The sequence below is a fragment of the Xyrauchen texanus genome, chromosome 17, assembly GCF_025860055.1.
Source record: "Xyrauchen texanus isolate HMW12.3.18 chromosome 17, RBS_HiC_50CHRs, whole genome shotgun sequence".
Lineage (NCBI taxonomy): Eukaryota > Metazoa > Chordata > Actinopteri > Cypriniformes > Catostomidae > Xyrauchen > Xyrauchen texanus.
In genome coordinates, this window is record NC_068292.1 from 11,015,311 (window position 1) to 11,038,442 (window position 23,132).

A 23,132-nucleotide genomic window follows, 5' to 3' on the forward strand; every position below is an offset into this window, starting at 1 on the left:
AAACTGTTTGGGTATTTATGCTTATTTTCTGTGCCATTTGATGTTGGATTGTGGTTATATTGTTGTTAGATGTTCACATATCATTGATATCTCAGTTGTGGAGGTAGATGAGGCCGGCGAAGAGAATGATGGGTCAGATCGCTCCGGGTTTAAAAGGAACCGCACAGGCATCATCACGCTAACTGAGGAGCAGACGGCAGAGCTGGCCAAGAGAGACCCGGGGGATGAAGCGTCTTTGTCAGAGAAAGTTCTGGCTCAGACAGCCGCTGAAAGAGATCGGATCAGTGAGGTTAAAGAGAAAGGTGTTGATCTCAACATGGAGCCCAAGTTTGCTAACCGCTGTCAGTACTGCCCAAAGAGCTTCAAGAAGCCCAGCGACCTGGTCAGGTGTGTAAGAGCTATCACAAGCCTGCCTCAATATTAATCATCTGCTCATTTACTATACATTTTTATGCTTAGAACCTGCCTTATTAAAGTTAAATGAATTATGTATATTATGTGTCACACCCTATGGAGACTACAAATGTGTAGAATAACCCAGGAAACTTAAAAGCACTTCAAGAGTTTCTGCCCATGGGTAGGACTTAAATGTGTATCTGCATAAAGGACAAGCATCGCTTATTAAAGAGCCAAGTGAAGGTCTTGTACGTTGAGGAGATGTGCTTTGAGAGAAAAGTGAACCAGGGCATGTATGAGACTGGAACAACAACCTCCTTTCATCTCAGAGCTGGCAGTTTTGGGGCTGTTCATGCAGTGATCACAATACACTATGCGTCTCAGACTGCGATTCGTGGGAGAAAATGTAGCACTGCTCATCTGAATATGTTGCCTGAGTGTAAACTGTCTTCTTCCATTTTGTAGACATATCCGGATACATACAGGCGAGAAACCGTACAAGTGTGACGAGTGTGGGAAGAGTTTCACTGTGAAATCAACACTGGACTGTCACATAAAGACACACTCAGGTGGGTCTGAGAGAAGAATGTAGTTTATGTCACTGTGTGATTGTCTGTGTTTAGGGGTGTCACAATAACAACATTTCAGTAATCACTACCACCAGGGAAGTTTCCTGTGAAAATAAGTGGGCAATTATCACAAAACCTGTCCAAAATTAAAAGAAATAAATGAGAAATTATATTTTGCCTATAGAAAATTATGCCTATATTTACCTACAGTACATAACATGAAAAATGTAATTATATATCATTTCAATTGTAAAGGATTTATTCATCGTAATAGTTCTCCTTTGTAGTAGTTTTTTTATTATGGTTGTTGCTGATTTTATTTAAGAAAATAACTGTTCAACAGCATTTACTTTTTATTGGTAAACAGAAAAATGATGACTGTGTTATGGTAATGTGAAACATCATTGAAAACAATGGAAGCAGATAAAGTAAACTGTCCGGATGCATCTTGGTAATAATTTCTTTTTTTTTTCTCTCTCTCTCTTTTTTTTTTCTCTCTTTTTTTTCATATTTATTTGAAGTTAAATATGACCTACAAATTTTCTTGGCAAATACTAACTAATTTCTTAAATGGACTGTTCACCCTATATTGAAAATTATCTCATTCCATCCCAGATGTGTTTGACTTTCTTTCTTCTGCAGAACACAAATTAAGATTTTTAGAAGAATATTTATTTGAAGCTCCAAAAAGCATATAAAGGCAGCATAAAAGTAAACCAGATGACTCCAGTGATTAAATCCATATCTTCAGAAGAGATAGGTGTGGATGAGAAACAGATACATTTTTTAAGTAATTCTTTTACTATAAATCCTATAAAATAGAGTTTTTGGTGATTCATTTCATGCATATCGCCACCTACTGGACAGAGAGATGAATTTACAGTAAAAGGACATAAATATTGTATATGTTTCTCATACACACCTGTCATATCACTTCTGAATACATTCATTTAACCACTGGTGTCGTATGGATTACTTTTGTGCTGACTTTAAGTGCTTTTTGGAGTGCTTCACTTGCATTGTGAGGGAGCAGAAATATTCTTCTAAAGTGTTCTGTGTTCTGCAGAAGAATGAAAGTCATCCACATCTTAGATGGCATGAGGGTGAATAAATGTTGAGATAATTTTCATTATTGGGTCAACTATCGCTTTAAGCAAAGTTCGAAGTTCCTTCCAAGCAATTATTCAAGTTCTCAAGCAATCGTTCAAGTTCTCAAGCAATCGTTCAAGTTCTCAAGCAATCGTTCAAGTTCTCAAGCAATCGTTCAAGTTATCAAGCAATTATTCAACTTATCAAGCAATTATTCTTGTTTTCAAGCAATTATTCAACTTCTCAAGCAATTACTCAACTTCTCAAGCAATTACTCAACTTCTCAAGTAATTATTCAACTTCTCAAGCAATTATTCAACTTCTCAAGCAATTACTCAACTTCTCAAGCAATTACTCAACTTCTCAAGCAATTATTCAACTTATCAAGCAATTATTCAACTTATCAAGCAATTATTCAACTTCTCAAGTAATTATTCATGTTCTCAAGCAATTATTCAACTTCTCAAACAATTATTCAACTTCTCAAGCAATTACTCAACTTCTCAAGCAATTACTCAACTTCTCAAGCAATTATTCAACTTCTCAAGTAATTATTCATGTTCTCAAGCAATTATTCAACTTCTCAAACAATTATTCAACTTCTCAAGCAATTATTCATGTTCTCAAGCAATTCTTGTTCTCAAGCAATCGTGAAACTTCTCAAGCAATCGTTAAACTTCTCAAGCAATTATTCAACTTCTCAAGCAATTACTCAACTTCTCAAGCAGTTACTCAACTTCTCAAGCAATTATTCAACTTCTCAAGCAATTATTCAACTTCTCAAGCAATTACTCAACTTCTCAAACAATTATTCAACTTCTCAAGCAATTATTCATGTTCTTAAGCAATCGTTCAAGTTATCAAGCAATCGTTCAAGTTATCAAGCAATCGTTCAAGTAATCAAGCAATCGTTCAACTTCTCAAGCAATCGTTCAGCTTCTCAAGCAATTGTTCAACTTCTCAAGTAATTGTTAAACTTCTCAAGCAATTATTAAACTTCTCAAGCAATTATTCTTGTTCTCAAGCAATTACTCAACTTCTCAAGCAATTGTTCAACTTCTCAAGCAATTGTTCAACTTCTCAAGCAATTATTCATGTTCTCAAGCAATTATTCAACTTCTCAAGCAATTATTCTTGTTCTCAAGCAATTACTCAACTTCTCAAGCAATTATTCAACTTCTCAAGTAATTATTCAACTTCTCAAGCAATTATTCTTGTTCTCAAGTAATTATTCAACTTCTCAAGCAATTATTCAACTTCTCAAGCAATTACTCAACTTCTCAAGCAATCATTCATGTTCTCAAGCAATCATTCAACTTATCAAGCAATTATTCAACTTCTCAAGTAATTATTCATGTTCTCAAGCAATTATTAAACTTCTCAAACAATTATTCAATTTCTCAAGCAATTATTCATGTTCTTAAGCAATCGTTAAACTTCTCAAGCAATCGTTCAACTTCTCAAGCAATCGTTCAACTTCTCAAGCAATCGTTCAACTTCTCAAGCAATCGTTCAACTTCTCAAGCAATCGTTCAACTTATCAAGCAATTATTCAACTTATCAAGCAATTATTCAACTTCTCAAGCAATTACTCAACTTCTCAAGCAATTATTCAACTTCTCAAGTAATTATTCATGTTCTCAAGCAATTATTCAACTTCTCAAACAATTATTCAACTTCTCAAGCAATTATTCATGTTCTCAAGCAATTATTCATGTTCTCAAGCAATCGTGAAACTTCTCAAGCAATCGTTAAACTTCTCAAGCAATTATTCAACTTCTCAAGCAATTACTCAACTTCTCAAGCAATTACTCAACTTCTCAAGCAATTATTCAACTTCTCAAGCAATTATTCATCTTCTCAAGCAATTACTCAACTTCTCAAGCAATTACTCAACTTCTCAAGCAATCGTTCAACTTATCAAGCAATTATTCAACTTATCAAGCAATTATTCAACTTCTCAAGTAATTATTCATGTTCTCAAGCAATTATTCAACTTCTCAAACAATTATTCAACTTCTCAAGCAATCGTTCAAGTAATCAAGCAATCGTTCAACTTCTCAAGCAATCGTTCAACTTCTCAAGCAATTGTTCAACTTCTCAAGCAATTATTAAACTTCTCAAGCAATTATTAAACTTCTCAAGCAATTATTCTTGTTCTCAAGCAATTACTCAACTTCTCAAGCAATTGTTCAACTTCTCAAGCAATTATTCATGTTCTCAAGGAATTATTCATGTTCTCAAGCAATTATTCTTGTTCTCAAGCAATTACTCAACTTCTCAAGCAATTATTCAACTTCTCAAGTAATTATTCAACTTCTCAAGCAATTACTCAACTTCTCAAGCAATCGTTCAACTTATCAAGCAATTGTTCAACTTCTCAAGTAATTATTCATGTTCTCAAGCAATTATTCAACTTCTCAAACAATTATTCAACTTCTCAAGCAATTATTCATGTTCTTAAGCAATCGTTACACTTCTCAAGCAAACGTTAAACTTCTCAAGCAATCGTTAAACTTCTCAAGCAATCGTTCAAGTTATCAAGCAATCGTTCAAGTTATCAAGCAATCGTTCAAGTTATCAAGCAATCATTCAAGTTATCAAGCAATCGTTCAACTTCTCAACCAGTCGTTCAACTTCTCAAGCAATTACTCAACTTCTCAAGCAATTATTCTTGTTCTCAAGCAATTTCATGTTCTCAAGCAATTATTCAACTTCTCAAGCAATTATTCATGTTCTCAAGCAATTATTCATGTTCTCAAGCAATTATTCAACTTCTCAAGCAATTACTCAACTTCTCAAGTAATTATTCAACTTCTCAAGCAATTATTCTTGTTCTCAAGCAATTACTCAACTTCTCAAGAAATTATTCATGTTCTCAAGCAATTATTCTTGTTCTCAAGCAATTATTCTTGTTCTCAAGCAATTACTCAACTTCTCACGCAATTGTTCAACTTCTCAAGCAATTATTCATGTTCTCAAGCAATTATTCATGTTCTCAAGCATTCGTTCAACTTCTCAAGCAATCGTTCAAGTTATCAAGCAATTGTTCAACTTATCAAGCAATTATTCTTGTTTTCAAGCAATTATTCAACTTCTCAAGCAATTATTCATGTTCTCAAGCAATTATTCATGTTCTCAAGCAATTTTTCAACTTCTCAAGCAATCGTTAAACTTCTCAAGCAATTATTCAACTTCTCAAGCAATTATTCAACTTCTCAAGCAATTACTCAACTTCTCAAGCAATTATTCAACTTCTCAAGCAATTATTCAACTTCTCAAGCAATTACTCAACTTCTCAAGCAATTACTCAACTTCTCAAGTAATTATTCAACTTCTCAAGCAATTATTCAACTTCTCAAGCAATTACTCAACTTCTCAAGCAATTATTCATGTTCTCAAGCAATCGTTCAACTTATCAAGCAATTATTCAACTTATCAAGCAATTATTCAACTTCTCAAGTAATTATTCATGTTCTCAAGCAATTATTCAACTTCTCAAACAATTATTCAACTTCTCAAGCAATTATTCATGTTCTTAAGCAATCGTTCAACTTCTCAAGCAATCGTTCAACTTCTCAAGCAATCGTTCAACTTCTCAAGCAATCGTTCAACTTATCAAGCAATTATTCAACTTATCAAGCAATTATTCAACTTCTCAAGCAATTACTCAACTTCTCAAGCAATTACTCAACTTCTCAAGCAATTATTCAACTTCTCAAGTAATTATTCATGTTCTCAAGCAATTATTCAACTTCTCAAACAACTATTCAACTTCTCAAGCAATTATTCATGTTCTCAAGCAATTATTCATGTTCTCAAGCAATCGTGAAACTTCTCAAGCAATCGTTAAACTTCTCAAGCAATTATTCAACTTCTCAAGCAATTACTCAACTTCTCAAGCAATTATTCATGTTCTCAAGCAATCGTTCAACTTATCAAGCAATTATTCAACTTATCAAGCAATTATTCAACTTCTCAAGTAATTATTCATGTTCTCAAGCAATTATTCAACTTCTCAAACAATTATTCAACTTCTCAAGCAATTATTCATGTTCTTAAGCAATCGTTAAACTTCTCAAGCAATCGTTCAAGTTATCAAGCAATCGTTCAAGTAATCAAGCAATCGTTCAACTTCTCAAGCAATCGTTCAACTTCTCAAGCAATCGTTCAACTTCTCAAGCAATTGTTCAACTTCTCAAGTAATTATTAAACTTCTCAAGCAATTATTAAACTTCTCAAGCAATTATTCTTGTTCTCAAGCAATTACTCAACTTCTCAAGCAATTGTTCAACTTCTCAAGCAATTATTCATGTTCTCAAGCAATTATTCAACTTCTCAAGCAATTATTCTTGTTCTCAAGCAATTACTCAACTTCTCAAGCAATTATTCAACTTCTCAAGTAATTATTCAACTTCTCAAGCAATTACTCAACTTCTCAAGCAATTACTCAACTTCTCAAGCAATCGTTCAACTTATCAAGTAATTATTCATGTTCTCAAGCAATTATTCAACTTCTCAAACAATTATTCAACTTCTCAAGCAATTATTCATGTTCTTAAGCAATCGTTACACTTCTCAAGCAATCGTTAAACTTCTCAAGCAATCGTTCAAGTTATCAAGCAATCGTTCAAGTTATCAAGCAATCGTTCAACTTCTCAACCAGTCGTTCAACTTCTCAAGCAATTACTCAACTTCTCAAGCAATTATTCTTGTTCTCAAGCAATTTCATGTTCTCAAGCAATTATTCAACTTCTCAAGCAATTATTCATGTTCTCAAGCAATTATTCATGTTCTCAAGCAATTATTCAACTTCTCAAGCAATTATTCTTGTTCTCAAGCAATTACTCAACTTCTCAAGCAATTGTTCAACTTCTCAAGCAATTATTCATGTTCTCAAGCAATTATTCATGTTCTCAAGCAATTATTCTTGTTCTCAAGCAATTATTCTTGTTCTCAAGCAATTACTCAACTTCTCAAGCAATTGTTCAACTTCTCAAGCAATTATTCATGTTCTCAAGCAATTATTCATGTTCTCAAGCATTCGTTCAACTTATCAAGCAATTATTCAACTTCTCAAGCAATTACTCAACTTCTCAAGTAATTATTCAACTTCAAGCAATTATTCATGTTCTCAAGCAATTATTCAACTTCTCAAGTAATTATTCATGTTCTGAAGCAATTATTCAACTTCTCAAGCAATTTTTCAACTTCTCAAGCAATTTTTCAACTTCTCAAGCAATTATTCATGTTCTCAAGCAATTATTCAACTTCTCAAGCAATTATTCAACTTCTCAAACAATTATTCATGTTCTCAAGCAATTATTCAACTTCTCAAGCAATTATTCATGTTCTCAAGCAATTATTCAACTTCTCAAGCAATTATTCAACTTCTCAAGCAATTATTCAAGAAAAGTATATGGTGTGTAATAAAATAAGAACAAAGAAACAACTCCTGAATAGCAGTGCAGGAAATTCTAGTGTGCAGCATCATACAAAAACAAAAAGTTCCAGTTATGAATGCAATTGTATAAATTTATATATATTATTTCTTACAGATGTATAACCCATGATTCATTTATTCCATAGCTAAAAGATACTAAGATAAAGTTAATAGCATTGGGCTGGTCATTTGACCTCAACACAGCAGCAGCCATGAAGGGAGACCCCCCCCCTTATGTTGAACAAAAGTGCTGTTTTAAAGGTGTGTGTGTGTGTGTGTGTGTGTGTGTGTGTGTGTGTGTGTGTGTGTGTCACTACAGGGCAGAAGCTATTCAGCTGTCACATGTGCAACACTTCGTTCTCCACTAAGGGCAGTCTGAAGGTCCACATGCGTTTACACACAGGCTCAAAACCCTTCAAGTGTCCTTTCTGTGACCAGCGCTTTCGCACATCAGGACACCGCAAGACACACATCCAGGGTCACATCAGACCGTCCGACCGCAAGAGCAAGCGCAGCTTGAGCACAGATCCGCAGGTAGCTCAGGACATCCAGAGTGTTCCTCAGTCTCGGCACACATCCTTAACTTCAGACGGCCAGCCAGCAGTGGGATTATTACAGACCACCAGCGCTGATCCAAACATCTACATCCCAGCAAACCCAGTGCTGACGGGCCCGTATGAGTCCAGTCTGCTGCAGCAGGGGCTGGTGGGACAAGCCATACTGCCTGCGACTGTGTCGGGTAAAGCTTTGTTTTATGAAGTCCAGCTGTTCTCTGTGTGCGCTATAATCATTGGGGCTCTCATTCACACTAGATCTTTCAGACCATTTAGAGCTGGATCATTGAGCAAAGGAATGTTTGTAGGAAGCTGAGATTACAATGCTCATACACACTGTTTCTGAGTTAGGTCAGACAATGTTCTCAGCATGTCACATGTGTTTCTGTTTCAATGCAAACTCACATTCGGCTCTGGTATGAAACAGCACGTCACAAGTACAAAAATGTTTATGTTGACTTCAAGATGAGGTGCTGATATATTGATTCTGATTGTTTGAGTGATGTTGTTGTGTGTTTGACCCAGCGGGGGGAGATCTGACCGTGTCTCTGACCGAGGGTCTCGCTACACTGGAAGGCATTCACCTGCAGCTCACGTCTGCTAACCTGGTGTGTCCAAACGTGCAGATCTCTGGGATCGACCCCAGCAACATCAACAACATCACGCTGCAGGTAACACTCAGTCTGAAGCATGCGTGTGGTGTGCGTGAGGTGAGCTGCTGCAGTAATGTGTGTGTGTGTGTTCAGATTGACCCCAGTATTCTCCAGCATACGCTGCAGCAGAGCAGTTTACTGTCTCACTCTCTGACGGGTGACCCGGGTTTGACCCAGCACACAAGCGCTCACCTCCTGACTTCAGCAGACGCTGCTGTTCCTGCTAATGTCGTCATCCACCCGCTAAGCGGCCTGTCTCTGCAGCCGACACCAGCAGCAGCCAACATCAGCAACATTACAAATCAGCATGACAACAACACAGGTTTCCCTCTTTCCTTTTCCTTCAGATTTTAATTGAAACATCTTATTTTGCATAAAGACAATGTTATTTATTTTCAGGGCCGTTGAGATTTTTTCATTGTGATATTTTCATTACAGTTAGAGAATACGCTCCCTGCAAAAAATAATTATACATATATTACCTTGAATAATCTTTGTTGTATTTATTGTGCTGCCATTCATTTTTAAATATATACATTTTAATTCTAAAGATTGTACTGAAATTATGTTATACTGTAATATAGTAATGAGAAGCATCATTGAGAATAATGAGAATCAGTGTTGTATGATCTGAGTCAATGTAAGAGAGAAAAGTGTATGATTCATGTACAACAATGACCAAGGGGAAAATAAATAGATATTATTTACATTTTGTCAAGCGGAAAAACAAAAACCTTTCTGTGAAGTTTTTTTAGAAAGTAACTTAAAAGTATTAAGTGATAACTTAATACTTGTCTAAATACTGTAGGTTGCTTAATTGATTATCAAAATAACAAACACAAAAACATTCATTTGTGAAATGAAAGTTTTTAATAGGCCTTAAAAGTAAGTACTCAAAATATTCTCTGTATTAGGATAGATAGCCCTATAAATAAAGAGGTTTAGTGTCAAACTGAGTCAAACTGATAAAAGATAGGTGTGATTAAACTTAAGTGTGATAGATATGGTTATTTCATTTCATCATTATTCTGCATTATTTCATTATTTACATTGTATTTATGTTATGCATCATGTTTATTAAATCACTATAGTATCAAAATATTTGTCTATCGGACGAAAGATTGATTGGAACATCCCTACTTTGAAATCTCTGTGGCATTTCTCTCACTGAACACTATTGACTTTGTATAAATGCAGTAACATCATTTGTCTGATTTTTATTATATGTGGACCGTTTTGACTTAAATCAGGAGCAATATGTCAATAAGACATATACATGCTGTGTCATTTAAGCAGGGAACTCGTGTGTGTGTGTGTGTGTGTGTGTGTGTGTGTGTGTGTGTGTGTGTGTGTGTGTGTGTGTGTGTGTGTGTGTGTGTGTGTGTGTGTGTGTGTGTGTGTGTGAGCGTGTATTTATCACTTTGTGGGGACCAAATGTCCCCATAAGGATAGTAAAACCCGAAATTTTTGACCTTGTGGGGACATTTTGTCCCCATGAGGAAAACAGCTTATAAATCATACTAAATTATGTTTTTTGAAAATGTAAAAATGCAGAAAGTTTTCTGTGAGGGTTAGGTTTAGGGGTAGGGTTAGGTTTAGGGGATAGAATATAAAGTTTGTACAGTATAAAAACCATTATGTCTATGGAAAGTCCCCATAAAACATGGAAACGTGTGTGTGTGTGTTTGTTTGTTTGTGTGTGCACGGTTATGTTAGTCCTCTCAGGTTCTCAGGTGCTGCCGCAGGTGTCGAGCACTGCAGGTCTGGTGAGCAGTAGCAGCAACGCTCCAGAAATCACTCTGACTATCAATAACTCCAGTCTGACTCAAGCTCTGTCACAGAGCAGTGTTGCCGCACACACACCCGCCACCAGTGCACCAGAGATCACACTCACTATAGCAGGTACATACAGTTTCTGTTGATAAAACACTTGTGCTTTTATTGTCCCTCACTGTAATGGAAGCAAAAGTGGATGAAACGTTGCTAGAGTTCAACACTTTTTGTGTTTGTATGGCAGCACGCTCTTCTTCACATGCATTTATTTCACTATAATTCAACACTTTTTGTGTTTGTATGGCAGCACACTCTTCTTCACATGCATTTATTTCACCATAAATCTGCCTTTACACTGCAAACACTGTGTTCATTCTTGCACACAATGGACAGAAAGACACATGTGGATGTCATGACAATGGCAAACCCTAAAAGCTAAACTTGCCTGAATATTGAATACTATTCTACTGCTGCATGTACTGATGTTTCCTTCAGTGCATGCACATCTAATTTATTTACTACATATTAGAAGGAGAGCATTAGTTTTTAAATATCAAAAAACTTTGCCTGAAATCAGCAGTGAGATTTTTATTTTATTTTGGTAGCAGTAAAGGTATCTTTAAAATATGCCCAATGTAAGCAGCAGATCATGTGTACGAGACATTTGCTGCTCTAATGAGGAGCTTCATGAAATCCTATTTTAAAGAACAGGTTTATTGCCTAAGTGACATTTCCATGTTCCAAGCTGAGGAAAACTCATCACTGTGTGTTTAGATCTGACCTCTACCTGCCAAAGAAAAATCACCACATCTTGCAGGTTGAAGTTGGCTTTGTTCTATTTTCAGGAGTGTTTTTAATCATTATTTTGCAGTGAGAAACCATACCAACCCAAAGCCTACCCTCATGTGTTTTGTGTGTGCAGGTGAGGATCTGCTCCCGCACCACTCCACTGCCGACATGACCTCTGACCTCAGACTCACTACAGTCAGCAACAGTCTGACTCTGAACAACCAGCGATTGCTTCCTCTCAGCTCTGCTCCTTCAAACATCAGCGGTGAGTCAAGTCAAGTCATTTTTATTTGTATAGCGCCTTTCACAACACACATCGTTTCATAACAGCTTTACTGAAAATCATGCATTAACAGAAGATAAAACTGTAATGTCTATAAAGTCTTAGGGTGTGTTGCACCAATAAGCATTAAATTAAGCAGAGTTTAGGGCTATTCCAGTGTGTGTTGATCCAAGTTTTATTTTAATTATGTTAAAAATTTGTGTTGCACCACTTAATTTTAACTAAGGTTTAACAAATCAGAGACTAAACTTTTAACCTGTGATTTAAACGGTCACCTACAATTCATTTTGTCCACCATGATGGATTGTGAACTTAGCTGTAGATTGAGAAAATGTCTCAACAGTATGTACAATATCACAAGCTTTAAAATATGGCATCATAATTTAAAAAAAAGGACCACATGGGTCTTTGATCGACTGCCTCCCCTCATTAGCGCCACTATTGTGGCCAGAAATGAACAGCCCATGCTGCCGACTGAAACGAGTATAAGAGAGGAGGGGAGCAATAACGATCGCCTGTCGCTTGTAACCGTGCTCTTTAATGCCAAAATGATACTTTACTCTCACTTCTCCTCGAGAGACCCGTCTCTGTCCAGTGTCTCTGCATGTAAATGATGGTGTACCGAGACGAGCCGCCAACGGCCAACATTTCTGACCTTAATTAACATAAATAATATGATAAACGTCTCTCAGAGGGCTGACGGCACATCCACTGTTCGTTTACAGTGTGATAGCTTCTGAGTTTGTGGACAATCAATGTGAGTATTTTTATTACTCTTTCAGTGTCAAAAGCAATTTAAACAAAAAGGGCTCTTGTGGAAAACATACACACAAACAGGTTCTCAATTATATAAACTCTTCACACTCATTGAAAGCATGTCATGTCGCTCTCTATCCCCTTGTGATGCTCTGGTGTGCCTTATCAGGTCACCCTCCACAATCATTATAATGAGAGACAGGTGTTAGAGTAATTACAACTCCAGTGACGAGCCTTACTGCTCTCCATCTCCCGCAGACAGACACATGACCATGCTCCCATGCCACAGTCATTTAAACCACCTCAACTGCAAGTTTAAAGTTAATCCCTAACTGAGATTTAAATAAGAGTTGAAATTATTGGAGCAACAGTATTAAAATGTATTCAGATTTACTGTATCATTTTAATCAGGATCAAATCAATGGATAAAATGTAACCCTGATTATTTTTAAACAATGTTTAAAGTTTGGTGCATCAAAATTATCAGATAAACCTTGATTTAATCCAAATGTAAAATTAATCCTTGATGGTGCAACACAACCTTAGAGTCATCATTGTGTCGTTTGATTAAATATGATTTTACATTGTGTATATAAATTAAATAATTAAATAATAATTGTATTAATAACCCCTGTGAGCAAGCTGAAGTCGAATGTGCAAGGAACACAAAACTCCATAAGATGTTGGTTAATGGAGAAAAATAATCTTGGGAGAAACCAGACTCACTGTGGTGGCCTCTGACTAAACAACATGAATATAATGCCAATATTAGTTATTTATGTGCAGTGCAGGTCATGTTTTTAAATTTGTAAATTAGGTGGTAAAAGCGGAATAATGGACTCCATACTATTGGAAGTATTGGAAAAATAATACACACCAGGTGTAACTGTGCTTCGAATCATGGCTACTTCATTACTCTCTCGGAGTGTGCATTATTTGTCAATAATCAACGGTCCATTTACATTTATTGCTAACTTTAATCACTTGCTCAGCAGGATTCTCTTTAAACATTTGTGCTCCAGTTGTTGAGCTGAAAGAGTAAACTGATTGTTCATGCTAATGTCCACTTCAGCAGTCCTTACAGCAACACTGAGAGTGCAATGCAACTTGTGTTGCATCACAAATGATGCCTCCATTCAGAATGCACAGAATCAAGCTCGCATAGCAAGAAACATTTGAGTTCATATACCTTTATTGTAAAGCCCCAGCTGAGTCTGGTTCCTCGCAAGGTTTTTCTCTCCACTAACTAAATAGCTAAAAAGTTTTTTTCCTTACCAAAGTCACCTTTGTGTTGCTCACTCGGGCCTTGAAGACATTTAGGCTTGATTTTCTGTAAAGCTGCTTTGAAACAATGGGGCCTCAGTCAGTGAAGATATTTTGGGTCAAATCTGTCCATGTCTTGTCTTCCCATCAGTCAGTGCGCTGGCACCCAGCACTTCTCTCTCTCAGACGGCCATGTCATCTCAGAGTCTGGTGATGTCATCAGGGGGCGTGGCCAGTGACGGCAGTGTGACTCTGACTCTAACAGACACACAGATACTTGACACTGTCTCGCTCAGCCTGAACACACAGGTGAGCACACACGTGCCTCTGATGCTTTTGACAGGTCCACAAGCACAGTTATGATGTTATTCAACAAGAAAACAAAGAAATTAAATCTTGAGCTTGCTTTGAATTAAACTATATGCCCTCATTCACATTGAGCACTTACTGTACATGTTTTTCAAGGTAAATTAAAGATAATAATTAACATTCATTCTAGGTCTGTCAATTTAATGCTTTTATTAAGTGTGATTATATGAAAAATTACTCTTTTAAACAGGGAACACAATTCATCATGCCCCTGACCTGTATGAAAACTATATTTAACTTGAAACAGTGACCTAAACATTTTATGTTTATGACGCAACGCACCCGAGACGCTACACAAGCATATCTGACGACGGTGTAAATAGACAGGCTGTTAAACAAGCCCTCATAATGAAATGGATTGCTGTGAACTGTGTGCCAATGATTGACTTATGATCAGTAATATGATAGTAAACAATACATTGTGTTCTAAAGCCGCTTTTTGTATTGTCTTATCAATGATTAACTCTTCTGCCACAAGAATGTAATATATATATATATATATATATATATATATATATATATATATATATATATATATATATATATATATATATATATATTTATTTATTATATTTAAAGATAACTATGTATAATTATATATTGAATTATTGTTATATGAGGGGCTTTCTCAGCAAATATTTGTATATGCGATTAAATGAGATTAATCGTGATTAATTAATCGGGACACCATGTAATTCATTCGATTAACATTTTTTAATAGATTGACAGCCCTAATTTATAATCATTTTAATTATTACATGTTATACAACAGTTAGTCCTCAAATCTGATTAGATGAGAGACTGATGTCTCACACTATGAGCACTCGGATGCTTCACTGTTTGTATCACTCCTCTTGTGTTCGTTGTCTTCTAAACTAAACTGTAAGAGCACCTGATGTGTGTCTTTTCATTTTTCCCTGTATCAAAAAGGGAATGAGTCAATAAAGTTTCTTTGAAGTCATTGTCCAGGGTTCCCACAGATCCTTAAAATCTTAAAATGTCTTAAATTCAGTTTTCCAAAATGTAAGGTCATAAAAAGTCTTGAGGGCTTGTGAAAAACAAGCACCTCAGTGGTCGAAATCCAACTGACAAAGACACATAAATAGACAATAAAACAGCAGAAAATACTTAGAAACATAAAAAAGAACATACAAAGCATACTTTCAAAAGCAAAAAACTAAAAGTTTGCAACACACATCCAAAGCCCCTTTGGAAAGGTCTCTCTCCGCTGCCCCTTCCGAAAAGGCTAAATAGCAGCCCCATTTCCTGCTGTACAAATCCAGTTGCCTAGCATTCTGCATGCCATCTCCTCAAATGCCACTACTCTGCCCATCTCCTTGTACTACTCCTAAAATGAGGCGCTCCAGCCGACTTCTATCCTATAAGGATGATCTGTCTACAGATCATGACACTGGCTAGAACCCACATTTTTTTTTGTTCTTATCCCCTATATTAATGACTGCCCCATCACCTAAGATGCAGAGTCTGAGGCAAAATTAAATTTGAGTGCCCAAAACGTCACATGTAAATCTCTGAACCCTTAACCAAAATTCTTGGATCTTGACACACCACCAAAAAACATGGGTTGTGTCCCCATCTTCTGATTGGCATCGCCAGCAGGTGGTTGTGTCTTTAAGTCCAAGCCTATACAATCTAGAGGGGGTCCAATAGAATCCATGTAGAACCTTAACTTGCATAAGGCACACCCTTGCATCTCTAGATGTAGAATCCTAGCACATTCTCCCTCCTCCAATACAAAGTTCAAATCTTTCTGCCATAATCTCTTGAGATAAATTGAAGCTCTGTCCCCCAGACTCTGAATTAGCAGGGAGTAATACACTGATGCCTCATGACCTTTTCCATAAGCAGTAATCACCACTCCCAGAGTATCTGCCGCTTTAGGGGGGGTGTATGCTACTCCAAAAAAAAAGTACAGAGCAGGTGGTGCAGCTGTAAATCGATATAGAACTGAGACCTGTGGATCCCAAAATGTTGAACCATATTTTCAAAAGATCTCAACACTCCACTCTCATATAGGTCACCAAGCGTATTAACCTCCCTCACAATCCACTCTGTCCACCAGAATGGGGACTTATTAATACATAACTTGGGTTCAGCCATATGCTCAAAGCAACATTTAAATAACTGTCCGAATTAAACACTCTGGACACTTTTGCCAATACCGCGCGCAAATGCGTGATAACGGGGTGCAACTTAACTTCTCCATTTAGGTTGTTTGAAAGGTGAAATAGGGGCAAGAACTTCCTGTTCAATGCAGAACCAGGGAGGGGCTCTCTCAAGGAAGTGACTAATGAGCCAAATGTCTGAGACCAAACGGATAATAATAAAACAAAATCTTGGGTAGGCCTAGTCCACCTTTGTCGATCAGCCTATGCAATTTACTGAAATGTAATCTGGGGCATTTACCATTCCAAATGAAGGACTTCGCTATGCTTTCAAATGGCTTGATATAAGAGAGCGGGACATCTATGGGGAGAGATTATAGCAGGTAGTAGAATTTTGGAATACAATTCATTTTAATAACATTAACCTTCCCAATCATAGATGAATGTAATGAAGCCCACCTGCCAACATCGCTTGAAAAACTTTTTATTATAGGGTCAAAATGAATCACACAAATTTGGTGGGAATAAAGTACCCAAATACTTAATGCCCTGTTTGGGCCACTGGAAGGCACCTGGCTGAAAAGCTGTTACCTAGCATTATGCTGTCAGAGCCAGAGCTTTGGATTTAGACCAGTTAACTCTGTATCCTGAGAACTGGTGGAGGCAAGGCATAGATCTAGTGTTGTCAGAGATGATTAATAAAATATCATCTGTATAAAGCAAAAGTTTATGCGCCACACCTCCCGCCACCACCTCTGGAAAATTATCCTCCTTTCTTATCGTGGCAGCTAATGGTACCAGGGCAAGACAGAACAATAATGGGGAAAGAGGGCAACCAGAGTAAAATGATCTGAAATTAATCCTTTTATTTGTACCACTACCGCGTGTTTATAAAGTAACTTAATCCAACCAAAAAAAGTATTCCCGAACCTGTACATTTCCAAAATCTTAAAAAGATAATCCCATTCTGCCATATCAAATGCCTTTTCGGCTTCAAGTGAGATGGCAGCGACCGGAGTCTGATTATTCACCACTGACCACATGATATTGATGTCATAGCTTTAATTAATCAATTAGCCAAGATTTTTGACAATATTTTAACGTCTAGCTGGATCAGGGAAATTGGACTGTAACACTTAAACACGCTTGGATCTTTGTCTTTTTAAGAATCAGACTGATCCGAGCTTCCGGCATGGTTAGCGGAAGCTTTCCATTCTTTAATGATTCCATATAAACGTCTAGCAAAAGTGGAGTAAATTCTGAAGCATAGGATCTAAAAAACTCAGCAGCAAAGCCATCTGGCCCCCGGAGCCTTGACTGTAAGCCAGGGCCTTAATTATCTCGCCAAACTCCTCCAAGGTTATCTCAGAATCAAGATAATTGTTTTGCTCAATGGTCGGTGTAGGTTCTAATGTTTTCACAAAGTTTCTAATATCCTTATCAGTAGACGAAGACATGGAACTATAGAAATCAAGTTAGAATTCTTTAAAAGCATTATTAATTTCAATGGCTGAGGTACAAATTTCACCACCAGCAGATTTCACAGAGGGAATGGTAGAAAAAGACTCTCTGTTTTATATATCTAGCCAGAAGTTTTCCTGCCTTGTCTCCTGACTCAAAGTATGACTGTCTTGCCCTGAATAGCAAAACTCCACCTTCCTCAACAAAATAGTATTATAGCCAGGGGTACACATAACTTTATCAGTGAGTTACTCAGGTGAGTACCAGGAGATGGTGTTTGGTACTCACGCCATATGTAGCGTAGTCTTATTAAGTGCAGTCTTCCTCACTGTCCTCCTCAGTGTCGCCACCACTGTCCTCTTCATTGTCCTCTGCTTCAGCTTCCTGCATGGTAGATGATGAAGATGCTGCATATGCACCTCCCTGTCCTTGGTTGAGCCTGTCTCCATCCACAGGTCAACAGCTTGCTTTGGGTCAAATGTTTCTGTGGTCTGCTTTGATAGGTGTATCTGCATCAGGGCTGAGAGACGAGCATGTGACAGACGAGATCTGTACTTGCTTTTTATTATGTTGAGATGTGAGAATCCCCTCTCACAAGCTGCACTGCTTAAAGGCAGCGTAAGAGACAGCTTAATCACCTTGTTGATGTTGGAGTAAGCATCTGGGTTACTTGTATTTACTATTTGGACCAAGTCATACACAGAACCGTCTGTTATGGCCTGTGCAGTTCGGTCAGCACCCAATTCAATCAGTCCAATAAAATCTGAGGTAAACTCTCTGTTGCTGGACACAGAAACAATGTAAACGATTTCCTGCTCAGTTTTTGTGATGTCCTCAGATCCATCAAAAAGCAGCCCCCAAAATTCAGCAGACTGCAACTTGGCTCGTAACTCCCCGCTGATTGCGCGGGCGATGCTTTGCATGATCCGTGTGCCCCCTTCACGTGAATGATATGCACCTCCGACATTTACTCCTAGCCGCTTCAGTAAAGGAATATCCTCAGAATAGGAAGACATGGGACGTGCGTGTTTAGCTTTATGGAATGCGAGGAGAAAAATATTAAACAGAGCTTGCGGCTGTTCTTCATTCAGCTTGTCTCGCCATCTGGCAAGTGGGCGACTGGACATTTCTTCTCGGCTAGCTTGTTTATTAACAATAGCTTGCGCCACATTCGTGTGCTCCTTGCTCTTTTCTTGTTTGTCAAATAAAGGATGGTTGAAATTCTTTGAGCCTTTATAAAACGCACCTGTTTTGTCTGCTAGATGTGGATTTGAGCGGCAAATCTTGCACCACATTTCAGTGCACTCATAGTTAGCTTCAAGCCACTGCACATATTTGAGCCACTTTTCCGAAAAAAGTATTTTTTTCGGCTCTGGCTCCCGTTGCCGTTTCTTTGTAGGTGGCGAACGCCAAAGAAGCTGCTTTATGTCTGTTGCTTTTTGGACATCTCTGACAGTATAACTTAGTTGACAAGCAACATGTCATGTGTAAGTTTAGATGAGAAGATTGGTTAAGTACGCAAAGGCGCGAAGTAACACAAGTCGCATTACGCATTCCTGATTTTTGTCACGCATGCGTACCTGCGTACCAGTTATGTGCACCCGTGATTATAGCTGTATTTCAACATTCGCCGCTTCAGCTCTGCCTCTGAACTTTTAATATTACCTTCCAATTCCATGAGTTCTTGTGCTTTGGATTTTTTGGTGAATGAGGCATACAGTATGATCCGGCCTCTTAAGAACTGTCTTCAGTGCCTCCCAAGCCATGCCCACAGAGTATACTGAGGACCAGTTGGTCTCCATGGATTTCAGCCTTTAACATTTGTTGGAATTCAGGATTTTGCAAAAGGGATACATTAAAGCGCCAACTATATGATTTCCATTTCTCCATATGTGGCAACACCTCTAAACACACCAGGGCGTGATCTGAGACTAAAATTTTTCCAATTGAGCAATCAACGACAGCTGAAATGAGGGACTTGGATATAAAAAAAAATAATCTATTCTAGAGTAAATCTTATGGACTGATGGAAAAAATGTATAGTCCCTACCAGATGGGTTCAAAAGTCTCCAAATATCTGTTAGACCAACATTTTTACACATTCTTTGAAACGTCTTTGTTGCTCTAGGGGGCTTGCACACTTTTGCTTCACTATGATCAAGGACTGAATCCATCAAAAGATTAAAGTCTCCTCCCAATATTATATCATGACGGGTGCCAGCAGCTTGCAACATCCCTTTAAGATCTAAAAAAGCCCTGATCATCAACATTAGGTGCGTAAATATTAGCCAAAATACGACTTTGCCCCTGAGTTTCAGCTAAAACAATAATGTCTCTTCCTAATTTATCTTTAATCTGTTTTAGACATTTGAATTGTATATGTTTACTTATCAGTGTAATGACTCCACTGCTAGTATTTGAGCCAGCACTAAAGAAGACATGTCCACCCCATATCTTCCCAAATCTTTCAGCTTCCTGCTGGGAAGGATGCGTTTCTTGAAGAAACATTATATCATATTTCTTACACTTAAGAAGAGAAATAACCTTCATTTTTATTTGGTGCCCCAACCCATTCACATCCCATGTGGAGAGAGACAATCCACTCATATTAACTTTTGACATTTTGAATATCAGTGCTAAAGCGACCCTCTGTTGATGTAAGAGTTTCTTGCATTCCTTGAATCGATCACGTTTCTCTCTTGTCGAAATCACAAAGTCTGGGAAAAAGAAAATGCTGTGGTTTTTCCAGGAAAGCCTTCCTTTACTTCTTGCCTTGCATAACACACGATCTTTCTCGATGATCTCAGAAATTTGGCCAGAATTGATTGGGGCCTGTCTCTCTCAGCTGATCGCTGAGCTTGAACCCTGTGAGCTCACTCGATTTCCTGCTTATGGCCTGTTATGTCAAGCAGATTCGGAAAGAGACGTCCAGGAATTTCACCATATCCTGACCCACTTCTGCCTCAGGAATTCCAACAATACGGACGTTATTCCACCAGTTATGGTTCTCCAACTTCTCCCAGACATGCTACAAATTCACCTTGGTTGCTATCAGATTAGCAGATGATTCCCTCTCCGATGACTCAAGATAATCTGTCAATTTCTTGACATCTCCCACTCTTGTAAACACCTCAGAGAATTTAGTTGAATTTCGTCGAATTTCATCGATCGACATATCACAGCAAAATCCTCCAATCAGCAACGACCTTTGTCAGCATTGCCGACATGCTCAGCATCTCCCAATTCCCTTTCTTCTCCATCCAAATCGACTCCCTGGTTTTGGGCCTGTTCTGGGGTGTCAGCTTGAGCACGTAAGTGTATTTTAATGTCTCCAGAGCCCAAGGATTTTGAATTCTTTGACATATTGTCCTCCTAGAACAGTTATGGAACAGAGTGTATCGCATCTAACCGGTTTATGTCATTAAAAGTGTTAAAACTAGCAAAGTTCACACATCCGATCCTCGCATGGCATCACGTAAGTTTAAGCATTTTAAACTTTCATATATCCTACCCTATTTTACTGATAAGCATTGTTAAGGTCATGTTGAATATGAGTCCCTGCCTGTTTAAGTAAGAGTCTGTGATACATGATTTATTTTGAGATAGTATTGGTTTGTTTTCGTATGGGGATACGGTATTAATTTGATTTGTTCAGGTCTTGGAAAAAGGTCTTAAAAAGTATACAATTTGATTAAAAAAAAACTCACTCCATGATTGTTTGGATTATTACTACTGTACACTACAGCTGGGAAACAGTTAAACTAACAGTTTTAGCACTAAGACTTATCACTGCTGAGAGACACAGAAGATGTAGTAATCACAAATACTCAAAGTGCTTACCTACCGCACATTGGGAGGAGATATAAACGTTCAACATGGCAGAGGAGAGAACGAACCGGCCACCATGAAATACTCAGGGATGGATGGCTATTTTTACAGAGAAAACAGGATGTATTTGACCAATATCCCCATTATCTTCAGGAATCTGAGTTTCACTACATCAGAGAAATAGAGTTAAACAGCTATAGCTTTTTCTGTTAATCACACTTGTTCCCCTTATCAAACTCACACACACATCCTTGTTATTCCAATAATTTGTTAGAAACAGCCCAAGCTGTCATTTCTAGTCCTAAAGTGAAGTTTTCGATTTAGTAACGGAGGCTTGTGCGCATCTTTTGAACTAGCAACTGCAGATCCAGATCCAAAAATATTTCCATTTATTATTGTGTGTACACCTTCTGTTGCACAGTGTGACACAGGTGCTGTGTGTGTTTCCTGTGTTAACACAGATGGTAGACAGTCAATCATTGGAGAAGGATACAGAGCAGAAGCATGAGTGTTATTACTGCAGTCAGACACTGAATACTGTAAACGCACTGAGACGGCACTGCAAACAGGTCCATGGAAGAGACCGCTGTCATGTCTGCCGCATCTGCAATAAAGCTTTCAAACGAGCTACACACCTCAAGGTATCATCCTCTCTCTCTCGCACACACATACTCCTCATCTGTGTGAACATTACTGTTTGAGCTTTGGTGTAAATCCAAAATTGCTTAAGTACCAAAAGTGTGTTGCGTTTTTCATACACTTAAGCCAAATACATTAAAACTAATATTATTATTTTAAAAGTTAAAATTATAAATGTTATATAGGCATTTTGTGCATATTTTCTTATTTTTATTTTTATTTTTATTATGAGTTGTGAATAGGAATGTAAGTAGGAATACAGTGGGTACGGAAAGTATTCAAACCCCCTTAAATTTTTCACTCTTTGTTATATTGCAGCCATTTGCTAAAATCATTTAAGTTCATTTTTTTTCCTCATTATTGTACACACAGCACCCCATATTGACAGAAAAACACAGAATTGTTGACATTTTTGCACATTTATTAAAAAAGAAAAACTGAAATATCACATGGTCCTAAGTATTCAGACCCTTTGCTGTGACACTCATATATTTAACTCAGGTGCTGTCCATTTCTTCTGATCATCCTTGAGATGGTTCTACACCTTCAATTGAGTCCAGCTGTGTTTGATTATACTGATTGGACTTGATTAGGAAAGCCACACACCTGTCTATATAAGACCTTACAGCTCACAGTGCATGTCAGAGCAAATGAGAATCATGAGGTCAAAGGAACTGCCTGAAGAGCTCAGAGACAGAATTGTGGCAAGGCACAGATCTGGCCAAGGTTACAAAAAATTTCTGCTGCCCTTAAGGTTCATAAGAGCACAGTGGCCTCCATAATCCTTAAATGGAAGACGTTTGGAATGACCAGAACCCTTCCTAGAGCTGGCCGTCCGGCCAAACTGAGCTATCGGGGGAGAAGAGCCTTGGTGAGAGAGGTAAAGAAGAACCCAAAGATCACTGTGGCTGAGCTCCAGAGATGCAGTCGGGAGATGGGAGAAAGTTGTAGAAAGTCAACCATCACTGCAGCCATCCACCAGTCCGGGCTTTATGGCAGAGTGGCCCGACGGAAGCCTCTCCTCAGTGCAAGACACATGAAAGCCTGCATAGAGTTTGCTAAAAAACACCCGAAGGACTCCAAGATGGTGATAAATAAGATTCTTTGGTCTGATGAGACCAAGATAGAACTTTTTGGCCTT

General features: G+C 37.7%; 1 protein-coding gene across 1 annotated transcript in view; it reads left to right on the forward strand.

The window, feature by feature from the left end:
* The window catches only part of LOC127657985 (zinc finger protein 236-like), a 107,325-nt gene that overhangs the window by 71,967 nt on the left and 12,226 nt on the right, over window positions 1-23,132 (forward strand). The window contains exons 20-28 of the mRNA XM_052147029.1: window positions 96-387; window positions 862-965; window positions 7,817-8,236; window positions 8,577-8,722; window positions 8,798-9,026; window positions 10,421-10,606; window positions 11,400-11,531; window positions 13,720-13,877; window positions 21,814-21,993. Coding sequence (XP_052002989.1) covers window positions 96-387; window positions 862-965; window positions 7,817-8,236; window positions 8,577-8,722; window positions 8,798-9,026; window positions 10,421-10,606; window positions 11,400-11,531; window positions 13,720-13,877; window positions 21,814-21,993 — 1,847 coding nt within the window. The remainder of the gene's footprint in view (window positions 1-95; window positions 388-861; window positions 966-7,816; window positions 8,237-8,576; window positions 8,723-8,797; window positions 9,027-10,420; window positions 10,607-11,399; window positions 11,532-13,719; window positions 13,878-21,813; window positions 21,994-23,132) is intronic.